The sequence below is a fragment of the Pezoporus wallicus genome, unplaced genomic scaffold (assembly GCF_028554395.1).
Source record: "Pezoporus wallicus isolate ANWC-B61680 ecotype Strahan unplaced genomic scaffold, APGP_CSIRO_Pwel_v1 contig_8166, whole genome shotgun sequence".
Lineage (NCBI taxonomy): Eukaryota > Metazoa > Chordata > Aves > Psittaciformes > Psittacidae > Pezoporus > Pezoporus wallicus.
In genome coordinates, this window is record NW_026638114.1 from 173,621 (window position 1) to 188,189 (window position 14,569).

Below are 14,569 nucleotides of genomic sequence, written 5' to 3' on the forward strand. Positions count from 1 at the left end.
AAATACAGGCCACTTTGTCAGAAGTGGGTATTAATATCTTAGAAAGATGAATTAACTTCTTTTAAAGAACTGTTACGACATAAAACCAAAACAAGACACTTCATAAATAACATCTTTATTAATGGGTTTCCTTTTTCACATTCTTTCAAGTGATGTTTCATTGAGTTCTGCATAGTCCAGAGTGGGGAAAAAAGAAATCATAGCAGCAGGACCCAAATGTGAACGTTGCTTTGTTCAAGTTAAGACTGGTCACAATCACAGGAGTAAGCAACCTCCAGAAATAAATGAATGGGGAGATGAGGAGGGTACGGGAATGAAAACCACCAGAAAAACTCTCATCACTGTATCTGTCTATTAATGAAGTCTTCACACAAAGACACACAACACCCATTCACGTTCATGTGCACAGCAGAACACAAACCACAGAAGAAAGATACTTCCTCTACTGAATGAAATGAAACAGAGCAAGATTGTTTGTGTATTAACAGAGTGCTGATCAGCTGTTCCCACAATGGGAACCATCACAATACCCACGTGGATAAACACAAGGTGGAGAGCTGGTCATGCCCTTATTACAACCACATTTAAACTAGCATCCTACAGGAGGAAACATGAAAATTGGAGTATTCCCATAATACTAAGAATTACTCTTAACACACACTTTCAAAGCACTATCACCTCCCTTCTCTTTTCTTAATACTATGATCCTACTGCTAATGTTATTCACAGTCAGTTGGAAGAGAAGGCGATGAGGACCCCCCCGTGCCCACGCAATGGCTCAGCCTTTGGAAGTGGTCTGCAGCAAAAGACCTCCACCTCCAGCTTCATTTCCATAAAGCACAGGCAACGCAGTCCCAAGTCTCCCACACCACCACAATGTGACTCTGCAAGTAAGTACTTTTAATATTTACACCATGTACTGATTTAGATGCTGTTCTCTGCATTATAACCACCATCAGAAAAAGCTAGAGGGGAAAATAAAGAGGCCTGTCCCCTACGTGACAGCTACAGGTAGTAAAGACTCACATACTGTCCACATGCTGGTGAGAGGCCATTTCTTACCTCCCCTTTTGATTTATGCATCAGAGACATTGCAGCTGAGCACTAGTTTAAATGCAGAATCCTCTTATGTTGGTCATATGATTCTATGATTTGGAAAAGCTATCAGATACCTGTCACTCTGAACTTTACCATGCACAAACTAGGCTTAACGCTTTGCATATGATTGTGCAGTAATAAGCTTCAGTTACAATTTGCATTAGTTAGGTTCTGAATTATTCATCTCATTCAGATGCACAGTCCAGGACTGTGGGGAACTGATCATCAATATTCAATCAGACAAGTTCAGATCTGGGCAAGGAGTAAGTCTCCTTTATTTGCTAGGAGTCTGGCACTGAAGCCCAGCAGGTCAAGGAAGTTATTTATGAAATCAAACCAGTCAAACCTATTTGCTGCCATGGATACTGCAAACAAAAAGCCCAAAGTATTTTGGAGAAGACCTACAACAGTTGAGTAAAAGGGATTCAATTAAAAACACTTGTCCAAGGGGAAAATGAACTACACAGTGAAACTCAAGCCCATCGCAACGAAACAGCAACTCCAGGGCTGAAACCCTACCTCCCTTTAACAGATCAGAGCAAAACAGCCCCAGCCCAGGGAAGCATCAACCACAGCTCCACGGCAGTGTCAGCCAGCACCAAGATGTTGACAGATACATGTGCTTCTATGCCCTTTCTTTGGCAGTAACCTGCTTTCTCCTTGGGGAACTGATGCACTCAAAGACAGGGAAACCCAGTCACGAGTCTGGAAATAAAGGCTGCAGAGAACCCAAATCTACCCCAGAAACAAGCCACGAGGGCAGCCAGCAGCCACACCGGCTGGGTGGCAGGGGAAACACACCAAAACCAACCCAGCTTGGCCCAGTTCAAGCCACCAAAACTAAACCTGGCCAGTTGAGTGTGGGCTAATTCATTTTTACAAGCAGCAATGGTCACATTTTCTTTGCTCCTGGCAGTTTCACAGGCAAACCTCCTGGCAGACCCCAAATCTGACTGAATTGGGAACAGAATATTTAGTGCAATGGAGTCCTTAATTTCTTCTTTCTTGTGTTGCTTCAGGGGTTTAATTCAAGAGACCAGCAGAGCAAGACCACTTTTGACATTAGTTCAAGATTCACACGGCAGGACTGATGGACATTACTTGTACTTTTTAAAGGTGGTGGTTATAAGGGCATCAGATCAGATTCTTCCCTTTTACTAATGCAAAACCCTAAGCTAAATGCAACTTGCTAGTCTGAAAAAGCCACCTCACTCTAACACACAATGAAACTACTTTGTGGCCTCCTGTGTTTCAGGAAAATATCCCACATATCCAGGTCATCAGGCAGCCTCACTGGTTAAGACACATTAAAAGGAAACATTTTTCCATTGAAGTAGCCAAAAATGGGATTGGCATTTATTGCATGACGTTGCATAAGAAAGTGTATTATTGAAAACCGTAAGGCATCATGCAATTCTCCATCAGCTATTTATTGTTCCTTGAAAGATGGTTTATAGGCTTTGAAGTTATAAAACCAGTTTCAAAAAAGTACATAAAAAAATTTAAACATAAGCATTTAAATATTTTTCACATGTTTGTAGGTTGTCTTTAAGCGGTTAAAAAGTGCACTCGAAACGTACTGTACTGGAAAGTTGCTCGGACCAAAAATGGTGCTGGAGGCTTGTTAAATTAAAAGCTGCAAAAGAACATTGCATGGGATTAGAAAGCTCACAGGTTGTGGCACTTACAAACCTGCTTGAAGTAATTCCTCAATCCTCACAATTTAGCATACATGATACAATTAGCTAAAAATTGTGTATTTTTAATAACTGAACAGTCAAATGAATTCAAGTTACATACACTGAGTGATCAAATAAAGAGGAGACTCAATAGTCAGACACGGGACAGAAGGTACTGATGGGATTTGGCATTATTCAATGTACTGTGCCATCCAGCGGAAGCCTTCTCCGTAGCCTTGTCTCTTTAGCACACTGCACATGAACACTTCTAGCGGCCTGGCGTTCAGTTCTTTCAATGGTATACTGCCCTGCAGGGAGACAGCAGTGTTCCAAGTTACAGTACTGGTATAAAACTCAACCTGGAGAGGAGAAGGTTCTGGGGAGACTTTAGAGCAGCCCCAGTGCCTAAAGTGGCTACAGGAAACCTTGAGAGGAACTTGGGACAAGGAATGTGGGGACAGGCCAAGGGGAATGGCTTTAACCTGCCCGAGGGGAGACTGAGCTGAGCTCTTAGGCAGAAGCTCTTCCCTGTGAGGGTGCTGAGGCGCTGGCACAGGGTGCCCAGAGAAGCTGTGGCTGCCCCATCCCTGGCAGTGCTCAAGGCCAGGTTGGACACAGGGGCTTGGAGCAAGCTGCTCTAGTGGAAGGGGTCCCTGCCCGTGGCAGGGGCTGGAGCTGGAGGAGCTTTAAGGTCCCTTCCAACCCAAAGCATACTGTGAGTCTACAATTTGCATTCTAGTTTCATATACTTCACTCTCTCCAACAGCAAGCTATACACAGGGGGTTTGAGTGCTTGGTTTTTAGATGCAGTTCCCTGCTCTGGTCCTAAAGCTTTCCAAGCAGATGAAAAGAGCATTTGTTACTAATTGTAGGAATGACCATAGCAAGAGCACAAGCTGCTTGCTTGCCAAGATCAGCACAGTGAGATAAAGCTGTTGCTCAACTGGAGATTCACAATGGTATTCGTACTTCATAGACTACGTGCAGTGTTGTCAAAACCAGGGCAAGATAAAAAAGAATAATAAGTAGTCAGCAGTAACTGTTTATAGCCCAATACACCTATTCTAAAACTAACCTGTCATCTTTTACATAGAAAAGAAGGTGAAGATTTGCTCCTGCTCAACCTAAACACTGTTTCAGAGCTTTGAGGGAAGCATCCAAGAGTGCACAAGCAAAGAGGAGTTACAGGACCTGTGCCCTCCTCAGCAGAGCCATCCTGCCAGTCACCTAACAGGAGCTGGGACAGGAGCCGGGACAGGAGCCACACTGGAAGAGCTCTGTCAGCTGCACGGACATGTCTTTCCAAGGGCAAAGGAGAGCAACTTGTTTCTAGTGCCCTGTATCCAAATGTCTCCTACAAGCAGCAGGCTGTATTTAAATTAAGAAGAGCTGCAGTATCACAACAATCTGCAATACAAATCTGCCTTGTTGTTACAGATACCAGTAGGAACTTTTTTCCTCTCACAACCTCAAAACTCAGCCTTTTACAACAGTGTAAACCTATTGCTAAGCTTCAGATAAACATGTTAAGTAACAAATTACTTAGCTGTACTAAGTCTGCATTTCAAATGAGAAAAGTCACTTACTGAAAGACTCTATCTGGTTTTCTCATACAGCTCTCACTACAACTATAGCCTCTGAGAACTTGCCCATCGTTTAAAAACACTGCATAGGAAAGCTGAAGTATTAAAAATTATCCTGAGTACAGTTAAGCTCTCTCTAAAAAAAACTGGCATTGAATATGATGTAGAAAGTTGTAGCAGGAATGCAGCTAACAAACACACAGAGATCCCAGAATTCATTCTGTATATGGTCATTATGTACCAAGTACTTTATAAATCAAACCCCATTTATTTGATGCAGTTGGAGTGAACTGAAGTCAACACAAACGTAAGACAAACTCACTCCTTAACAAAAAAAAAAAACAACCACAAAAAGAAAACCATAAAGGAAAAAGGAGCATTACCTTTCCTGTTGTCTGGCCATAGAGGCCAAACGTCTCTCGTAACCTCTCTTCACTGATGGCTTCAGGTCTGTCAATCTTGTTACCAAGAATTAGGATAGGCACATTTGCAATAGTTTCATCTGTCATTAGTGACTACAAAGGAAAGGAGAAATGAGGAGAGATTAATGTAGAACAAGAAGGTCAAATTACTATTACTCATGTCCAGGTGGCAGCAGAGCTCTATTGGGTACTAAGAAATCACTTCAAACTCACAGAAGTTAAAGTTAGAAGCTCCAAAACCTTAAACTTACATCAAGTTCTTCTTTTGATTCAAGCAATCTTTCGTGATCTGCACAGTCCACCAAGAACACGATGCCATTAATTGCAGGCAGATAGTTTTTCCACACTCTGCGAGCTACAGGAAGGTGCAAATGAAAAACAAAAGGAAGTTATCCCAAACTTCAGCGACGCGCATCAGGAATTAAGAAGCAACAGGGTTCTTCTAAGTCTTGGTTTATGCTGCCACTCTTGAGGATGCATTTTCATGTTTTACATGAAATTATTTGAAATAATGGAGCAAAAGTATCATTCCCTCCACAGTTACCACCACCCTATCCCATGTACACACTGATGCCCTGAAACTTTTCATGCTTCCTGCCCCTAAGAATTACACCAACAAAGCTAAGTTTGAAGCATAAAGCTTAGAGGTGAGCGTAAGTCAATCGAAGTACAGAATCCCCTTCAAAATACAAGTATGAACCAACAACTGCAGCTCTTGCCAAATTGTATTTGGGATTTGTGATAAGTGGTGAGACAAAAGAGCAATGAAGGGTTTTCATGCTATTAAAGAGTGTGGGAAGTCAATCTCTGCAGCACGGTCATAGCTCTGATGTGAAACAAGCCGACTGCAGACAGCTGTAACTCAATTCAGTGAAGTGAATCAATGCATTCTCTTACCTTGAGCATGTCCACCCAGATCAAAGGTAGTGAAAGTCATGCCAGCAATTGTCAGCTCTTCTGAAGCTAGAAACAATTATTTCTCTGTAAGAATTATGCAGTGGATGGGAACAGGCTAACCTTTTAGCAGGTACATTTTACTTTGTCTCTTGGTTCCTGACAGCATTTTGTTAAGAAGCAAATCAGAGTAACACATTCTCAAACTCAGTGACGCATTTGTGTAACGACATGTTATTAACCATTAGAACACATGTGGAATATCTACAATGCTAACAGGAGGGAATATTCATACATCATTTATCCCTACACATTACACAAGCAACAGTTGGCTTTGGCATCTGGCTTGTTACATTTCGTGTGTAATACTGTTCAAGGTTTCTCCTCTTCACATCTTTCCCCACTTATCACCTCCTTATTGGACTTCCCCAATTCAGAGCTTTAACCCGTGTTGAACTTTTCCTCTTGCAAGAATACCAGGACAACAACTACACAGCAACCCCTGAGCCAATAAAAATCAAACCAGGATACATAAATGACCTCAATGCTGGTTTCCCAGCTCCACAGAGAAGCTGCTCACAAACAGTACAAGCCCCAGCTTCCCACAGCTTCTGTAATCTCAGCTCTCAGGTCCATCATTCTGCTTGTTACTTACTTTTTTATTTTAAATATGCCACATTGAACTATCACACACACTTAGTTTTGAATACGACTTAAAATATCTACAGATCCCAGAAATCCCTTTGTTTCTCCACGATTACTGTTAGTCTTACGATGCATACACAGACCCTGCACTTCCTGCAACACTACAAATACTGTCCAGCTACTGAACCAGTGATATTAACTTACTGGGGTGTAACGTGGGGACGTGCTGTCCCAGTCTGTCATCTTTGAGCATGTGCAGCAGTGTAGTTTTCCCAGCATTGTCCAGTCCAAGGAACACTAGCTTGCCCGATTTCTTGTACAGTCCTAGAACACAGAAACCCCCAGTGACTAATCAGTTAAACTGGAAGGAGCTCATTTCTAGCATTAGAGATGATTTTACTCCCAGGAACAAAGTGTTACAGTACAAAATCCAGACCAGCCAAGGTCCACTGTGTGCTTTATCAATGCCCTTTATCCATGTTCTCTTAGTCATATGAACTACGCTCACACTTGCTCCCGTGCCTACTGCACTATGTGCATCATGTGCTGCTTGTGGGATACTCAGCAGGAAGGGGAGATGCACGCAAGTGATATAAATGTGTCACTTGTGTAAATGCACTTACATGTTCTTAGGAAAGCCACAGCAGAACAGGACTAAATCTTGGCAGCGCAGCTTATGCTGCCCCAATAGGCGAAGAGTTTTGCTCACAGATGGTGGAGAGGGAGCATACAGGTACAGCACCAAGAGTGGGCTCTGAAATACAGACCAGCCTGGACCTTAACAGAAGAGGCTTTGTTCAGCTACCAAGGACAGAAAACTTGGAGGCAAATATAAAGCCCAGGCTTCAATCAGGGTATTACAGAGAAACTGGTTTCAATGATAACAATCATATCAGTGTATGTATGAATTCTTATGTTGGTTCATGATTATTTTGACAAGAAGAAACATTCACCCATAGCCCCAGCTAAAGGGTGTGGATATAACCTGAATGGCATCATCAGGGCCCTTCTGACACACTTGCTGGCATGTGATAACGTTTGCATAACAGCAGTAAGAGATTTTATTGTCACTGCTTGTCATCTTTACAAAAATGACTTTTCCTTCTTTTTGTTTCGCCTACTTGTAAGCCCAGTGAATGCAACAGTTGCTGTGAAGGAGAGGAAGGACATTTGAAACATGAACACCATATTTTCTGAAGTTTGACATTATTAAAGGGCAATTCTCTTCTAATTTGTCAACACCACAGCCTATGCCAGGATTATTTTTCACGGCTTCAAAGTGATGGACATTCAAAGTAAGACCTGGCAAAGACAAACCACATTTCTTAAATACCATGTTCTGTACTGAGAAAAATGCTAAAGTAAAAAAGTGTCTTAACTTTGCCTTTTTAAAGCAGAAAATCCTCCCTTACTCCCTCTTCCAAGACCTGTGGCTGGATACCACGCACCTCCTTAGGAACCACTACCAACCCCAACAGCCTTCAGAAGACTGCACAATACACAACAGCGGGTGAGGAAATACATATTATATACATGCTGAAGTTACAGTTCCTCAAAATCAAACCTGAGCTCTGGTCCTAACGGAATTCTCTCTTCTTTCTATGCAAGAATAACTGCAAAATACAACTAAATATTGAAATGTGGGAGGTTTTTACATCACTAGGATCTTTTACTATAGTCATAGCATCATGGTGCTCTGCAATAGGCTGAAGTTTCATTTACCACCACTATGATGATACAGAAACATTGTGAAGCACACAATCAGATTTATTGCTACAGCTCAAATGTCCCATTGCCACAGTCCCTGGTAGCTGTCCAAAGGGCACGTTTACAGCATCCCTTGCTCTCCCTGCACCAGGAGGGCAGTGGGCAGAGCAGTAACATCAGTTTCTGGAGCCCTCATTTATTCTTCTTGTTTAATGTGTTACCCTCAAACATGTTTTACCCAGTGGGGTTTTAAGAGATGCTGTTGCACAGGTGGCTGCTCAGACAGCCCCACTGATGCCACATGTGGCAGACATGCCTCTGCCTGGCTGACCTTTACACTGCTGCTGTTTGCTCACCTCTCCCTCTGCCTTCAAGCTAAGCCCTGGGATCACATTCCAGCACAGAATGTTATGAAGGAATATTCATTACTGCAAGTTACACATTTCTCGGCTTATTCTATTTACGAACTTTATTACTACAGGTACTGTAGAGTGCCCTCACAGCTCTTTCAAATACAACAACTCTTACTTTCCAAACTCACCTTTTCATGTACCCAAATATGTATTAACTATTAAGCTATAGAGTGGAGGATAAAGTTATTAGTATTGACAAAGAAAGGAGGAGTGGGCAAATATTTTCATATATTAACTTACACCACAGTGAGAAACTCCAGCTCACGCCTATGAATGAAACAGAATCTTACTAAACCATAGTAAAGCAGTAATACTTTTGGCACTCTCAGCCTGGACATCCAGGAGTCTCTGCTCCCAAATCAGGTGAAACATTTCCTATTCCCAAGTGCCTTTCATACAAGCACAAGATGAATGAGTAGCAATACTTCAGTTATTAGCTGCACCAAGACCAGAGTTTATGTATATAGATTAAACAGGATGATTTATGCATTCTAAAAGCATATGTGTGCAAAGATGTACTTAAGATGTGATCTTATCAGCCTGCTGACAGGACAGTGAACTGCAGGGAGTTTCCTAAATGCTATAACCAGCCTTCTTCAACTGTAAATGCAAATGAGAATGCACAGAGAAAGCAGTTCCTCTGAAATAAGAGGGACACATTGAAAGTAATTCTGCTTCCCACTTCAAGCTCCAGTACCCTTCACCAGAATTAGCCTTTGCATGCACAGGAATGGCCAAGTGGGCCAGTGAGCAGCAATTACTGCTTGGGTAAGGAAGAGGAGATAAGAAAGATTAGTCAACATAGTTAAAATTTCACTGGCTAATATTTCGATAGCAGGCCAAGGGTCCAACATGCAGCAAAGTTGAAACTTTCAACTGATAAAAGGCAGGTGGCACAGCTCACTGGGATTCCTTCATCCCCAATGCTTTTTACCCACTCCAATTAAATCCTTCGAGCCCGTAACTTGTGCCTTTCACCTATGTGATCTGTAGCTTCTGCTCCTTGTTTCAGTACCCAAACATTCTTTTTCTTCATGGCTGGCTTGGTTTTGTCATCGTTTTCTTTTCCCCCGCCTCCTGTTTTGCACAAGCTAATATTTCACCTTGGATTGATAATGGATTGTAGACTCTTTTGGCCAGGGAATACTTTCCTGAGGCTCTTCAGCAGGTGACAGTGAAGGCTTACACAGATTTCAGTGACACCAGTCACAGAATAACGCACTGCTGAACATGAGCAAGGGCTTCAACACCCAGCACTTATTCTGAAGTGATATCCTCACATGTGAAAGAACTGAATTAAAATAACCCAGTTCAGGTCTTTATAAGAGGAAAATCAGGAGAAACTCCCTATGAATCACCTGAATTGCACCAGCTCAAATGTAGTATGACTAGAAAAACTAAACCTGTTATGTTCATAGAAGAAAATGTAGGTTTCTCACAAGGTTGAAGGATTAATGTAAGACTGAGCAGACTGCATGCTCTGGAAATACTCAGTATTGATAAGTGAAGCTTCTGTTTGAATGTTACTGAATAGACACCAAACCAAATATTATTTAACCAGCAGCTGTGTGTGAAGATAACAGAGGGGAACAGCCATTTTAGACAAGAACAGCAGAAATAAATCAGACCAAATAAACCAAACAAGGAAAACTTACCTAAAAACTGTAATACGCTACTGAAACCGCTGTAAATCCAATTAAATATGAAGGACATCGCTGAATCCTATAGTCTGAAATAGAAAATACAATGCATTAAGATTTGTTAGAACAGCCCATTAAATATTACAAGTTATTTATAGGAAACAAAAGTAACTCAAAGTCCTGTATTAAAAACAAACCCCAATTTTGTTTTGGTGAACTGTATCACGGACCAGTCAAGTGACCCCACAATGCACTAAAAATCTTAGTGCAGAAATGGAAGACAGAACCCAGATGTTGTGAGTCAACAGCAAAGACCTTTTCGTCCCCCTGGAAAGACTTCCGTGGACTGAAATCTTTGCAAAAGGCAAAACAATTCTATCTTCAGTACAGTCTGGTGGAGATGTGTGATGGGCCACTGAAGATTTCAGATGGGATCTTCACATATGCTTTCCAACTAGGAGAAGGTGGCACTTTTGAGAGGGCAACAGGAGGATGTCATTGCAGAGCCACCCTTGGGAGCTGCTGGGGGTCGAAGCAGAGATAATAAGAGGTGAAGAAGCTTTGGGAAGTAGAACCCCAGAAGTCCAATACCAAATAAATCCCTACTGTCTACACAAAACCTGCCTGTTTGCCTTGTAATGGGGAACAAGTACTTAGCACAAAGTACTGGAATTGCCATTCAGAGACCTGTAGTGTCCTGCACAGGCTGCCACAGTTTAAACCTTAAATGCTAAGGTTATGCAAACACCATGTTTCCTTCCTTCAGCTTAGATTCAGGAAGAGAAGAACAAGCTGATAGCAGCCAGGATGACTATAACCACACCTGGAGAGCCCAGAAGAACAGGTCACTACTACCAAGGCGATGCTTTGGGGCACAAGAATAAAGCCATCACTGGGTTCACTGCACAGCCATGAGCAATTCCTTTCTTAGCTTTCATCTGAATTTCCCCATTATCTAAAGTAAGGATAATCACACTGAAAGCACCAGTTTGACACAGTGAATTAGTGTCTAGCATTAAAACCTCTCAGAAGACTAAAGGCAACATCCTTAGAAGCATTTAGCCAGCTAATTCCTACTGGAGTGCATAACCTGCTAACATCAGAGGATGCTGGAGTCCAACTATCCTAGAGAAACTGGGCTGCATTGCTAAATGCAGCTGGTAGAGGTATCCACACAGCTGCAGGCTGTATGGCCACGCTCCTTTTGATGCTGCAGCAGCACCTTGGAGCATCAGAAAACGACTTGAGGGCAGCTCTGAACATGGAGCACAGCACATGGTAGTCAAAACATAGGTCAGAACCAGACCAAAATCCAGTTGTCTGAGCAATTACACTCATGACAAAGAACAGAATTTCCCCACTATACAACAACAGGTCTGTCATGGGACGATAATATGGAAAGAGGAGGAGAGAACAGCTTAGTGACAAAATCTGTTCCGATGCCAAAGCCCTGGGAGTCCTGGTTTCTCCATAAGTAACCCTGAAACCACTGCCCACATCCTACATTATCCTGAACAACACATCAGCTGCAACAGGCATAGGCTTCAGGAATACAACTGAAATACACTTGGCCGTGCTTAAACACCCAGCTACACAACGTCACCACTGAAACTGTCCCTTGCACGGCTAAAAAGCAAAGGTCAAGAACAAGCAAACACAGAACACACACGTCAGCAGATTTATTTATTGCCTGAGCAAAACAGCGAGCGGGAAAAGCCTCTGTGGGGCTCTGAAAAAAAACATCGACTCAAATAACCTGCAAATCAGGGCAAACAGCGTGATGGAAGAGAAGTGCTCAGGTTACTGAGGTGCGAATAACTTCAGAGCCTTTGGTCGTATTAACCTCTCCCATCAAGTCAAGTTATGGAGAAAACAAGATCTTTGTGCCTTACAAGACTTTAAGGGGTAAGATTCAAACGATTAAGCTGAACAGGATTACTTTGCAAACACAGCTGAAGTGGCATTAACATAGCTTAAGTTTCCATCACCACGAGGAAAGGGTGTTGGAAACAGAGCTATCCAAATACACCCGGAGCAGCCTTTGTATCAGTTGGCAGTGATTGAAGGAAAAGGCTTTTAAAACGAGGCAAAAATGGGCAGTTAATGGTAAAGGCACACGGGTAGTATTTGAACAGAGATATTAAATCTGCCCTTATCACACAGGAAAAGTAACCACATCATTCACAGCAGCGACAAATCAAACCATTAAATAAAGCCATAGCAGGGCTGCGCTCTTTGACAGAGTTGCTGCTAACACATCCAAATCACAGATACACCAAACTAAGGGGAGAGCTGAGGCTCTTCAGGACACACACACTCAAACTCGCAGGCTCACGCTAAAAATACCATAAAAGCAGAACAATGAACACTCGGGCAAACTATGGTTTAGTGTGAGGTGTCCCTGCCCATGGCAGGGGGTTGGAACTTGATGATCTTAACGTCCTTTCCAACCCTAACTATTCTACGATTCTATGAATCACTGTCCACGGGCCACAGTGCAGACAAAACCACTGCTCGATGGTTATTCCTATGATGCTATGATTTCAAGGGTTGCCTTGTAAATGATCAGTTCCAAGCAGGCAGAAGCTTTTAATGCAATGTGGTGCTGGGCACAAGGTTGATACCAACTTTTTACAGCTATCGCCAACTTCCTTATGCTTCCATCAAAACAGGAAAGCTGATTTTCTAGCATGACATCAATAACAGAAGGCTATCACTTCAAAAGGTATCCACTGATCTTGGCTACCATTATATCATCAGCAAAGCATCATTTGGTAGCTCACATGGAGCCCTATAAGCCACTCCCTAGATCAAAGAGAGGGCTTGCTTATGGGAGACCACAGGGATGTGGAATTCCTACCCTTTGGCAACATTTTGAGGCAGCCTCCTGAATGGAACATCACTGACAGAGAGGACTAGCAAGAAAACTCACACATTTCTTTTATAGTATGAAAAAGAAGATTTTCCCCTTGTACTCTCAACCTGCATTTTTCTAGCTATAGATTTATCATGTCACTTCTGAAGCACTTAGAACAACACTTGCTTCCAAAGCCTGTGAAGCTTTAGATAAGAGAGGGTATCAGGCTTTTAAAGACAGGTTTATATCCCTTCATGGAACAACAGGGAGCAGAAGCAACACCCAGACTGAACAGCTCTTGCGGTAACTGGAAACACGCTGTGCTGTGCCCGGTGGGTGCCGACAGCAAGAAAGCTCTGCCTGCCCCAGCCATGGTTACAGCTGAAAACACAACACAGGCAAGAGCTTGAAGTCTGCTCTTAGGGGTGGACTTGCAGTTTTACAAGCCGGATCTAAACTCGATCACTTGAAGCTGTAATTCCACATATAATCCTTTTAGCATCATAAAACATTACCACAGACAATAAAAATCAAGATCAGCGAATAAGCTGCTATCTGCCCTGCACAGCACAGTTTATTCTAGGATATGAAACCGCACTTGGATGTGGTACCTTAAAAGTTGAGAAAAGGGACAGAGTTGGAAAGGGAGGGAACAGCAAGGATTTTCTTTGGGCATTTTAATCATGTTTTTGATAGCAAGTCATCTTTGAGATCCCAGAAAGAGAAATCATCACACTGATCCGTTACTAATCCATTTGGCAAGCAGAAAGATCAGATACTGCATGGGAAACGACTTTAAATTCAGTTCTATCACATCTTCTGCTCTGAGCAACCTATTTGCAGACGACAAAGATCTCAAGCACACCCGAAAGAGCATCTTATCTGCAAGGACAGCACAGCCACATACACACTGGTGTCAAAGGCAGTGAATGCAGTGGCTCAGCGGCAGCCCGGCCCACCAGCACCAGCTGTCAGAGCAGTGGAGGGCCTACTACAGCAACTTACTTCCGAAAACAATAAACCTTAAAAGCCCTAATTGCCAAATAAATAACGCTACTCAGCACATCGCTACGATGCTCCAGGCGGCTGCACAAGCGGGCTAAGAGCACCTGGAGGCCACAGGACATCGCACCCCCAGCACCGCAGGCCCCAAGGGAGATAGAACCAGCGCTACGCGGAGCTGCCCGCCCCCCGCGGCGGGTTCATGGCCCGGTGCCCCCAGCCCCAGCCCCAGCTCTCCTGGGGCGAGCAAGAAGGGGGAACCCAGCCCAAGGCCCCTTCTCCGGGCCCAACCACCGCGGGCCGCCCTGACAGGATGCCGCCCCCCCCCCCCCGGCTCACCGCCGCCACCGAGCCTGAGCTGCGGACGCTCCGCTCCGCCGGCACCGACGCACAACCTCGCGGCTGCGCCCCGCTCCGCCCCCTTCCCCGGCAGCTCCTTCCGGGCTGGGCCGCACTCACACACACCGCGGCGGCCGGGCTCGGGCCCGGTGCAACGCCCCAGCTCCGCCGGGCCCGGTGCCTCCTCTCTCCCTCCCTCAGGCCCACCCGTGGCCTCTCCCTACCTCTGTCCCTGCCCCTTTAAGGCGCCAGGCCCCGCCCACTGCCGCAGCGCGCCGTTCCCGGAAGTG

At 43.8% G+C, this 14,569-nt stretch overlaps 1 protein-coding gene across 2 annotated transcripts; it reads right to left on the bottom strand.

The window, feature by feature from the left end:
* Window positions 1–99: 99 nt before the first annotated feature.
* On the bottom strand, window positions 100–14,538 carry SAR1B (secretion associated Ras related GTPase 1B). 2 transcript variants are annotated; one of them, XR_008972180.1, is made up of 7 exons: window positions 10,097–10,176; window positions 6,526–6,645; window positions 5,680–5,745; window positions 5,034–5,137; window positions 4,744–4,875; window positions 2,899–3,085; window positions 100–2,734 (listed from the first exon to the last, which is right to left on the bottom strand). XR_008972180.1 is itself a non-coding variant. In XM_057409416.1 (7 exons), the coding sequence occupies exons 2-7, from the start codon at window positions 10,152–10,154 to the stop codon at window positions 2,969–2,971; spliced, it is 597 nt and encodes a 198-aa protein (XP_057265399.1). In that variant the 5' UTR covers window positions 10,155–10,170; window positions 14,476–14,538; the 3' UTR covers window positions 100–2,968. The 2 variants fall into 2 exon arrangements, 1 of the variants encoding a protein (XP_057265399.1); XM_057409416.1 differs by adding an exon at window positions 14,476–14,538 and having other exon boundaries at window positions 100–3,085; window positions 10,097–10,170.
* Between the last annotated feature and the right edge of the window lie 31 nt (window positions 14,539–14,569).

Coding starts and splice junctions, on each gene's coding strand:
- SAR1B (XM_057409416.1), bottom strand. CDS start 10,154: ATGTCCTTCATATTTAATTGGATTTACAGCGGTTTCAGTAGCGTATTA. Junction 6,646..10,096: donor TAGCGTATTACAGTTTTTAG/GTAAGTTTTCCT, acceptor TCTGTGTTCTAG/GACTGTACAAGAAATCGGGC. Junction 5,746..6,525: donor CGTCCCCACGTTACACCCCA/GTAAGTTAATAT, acceptor AATTGTTTCTAG/CTTCAGAAGAGCTGACAATT.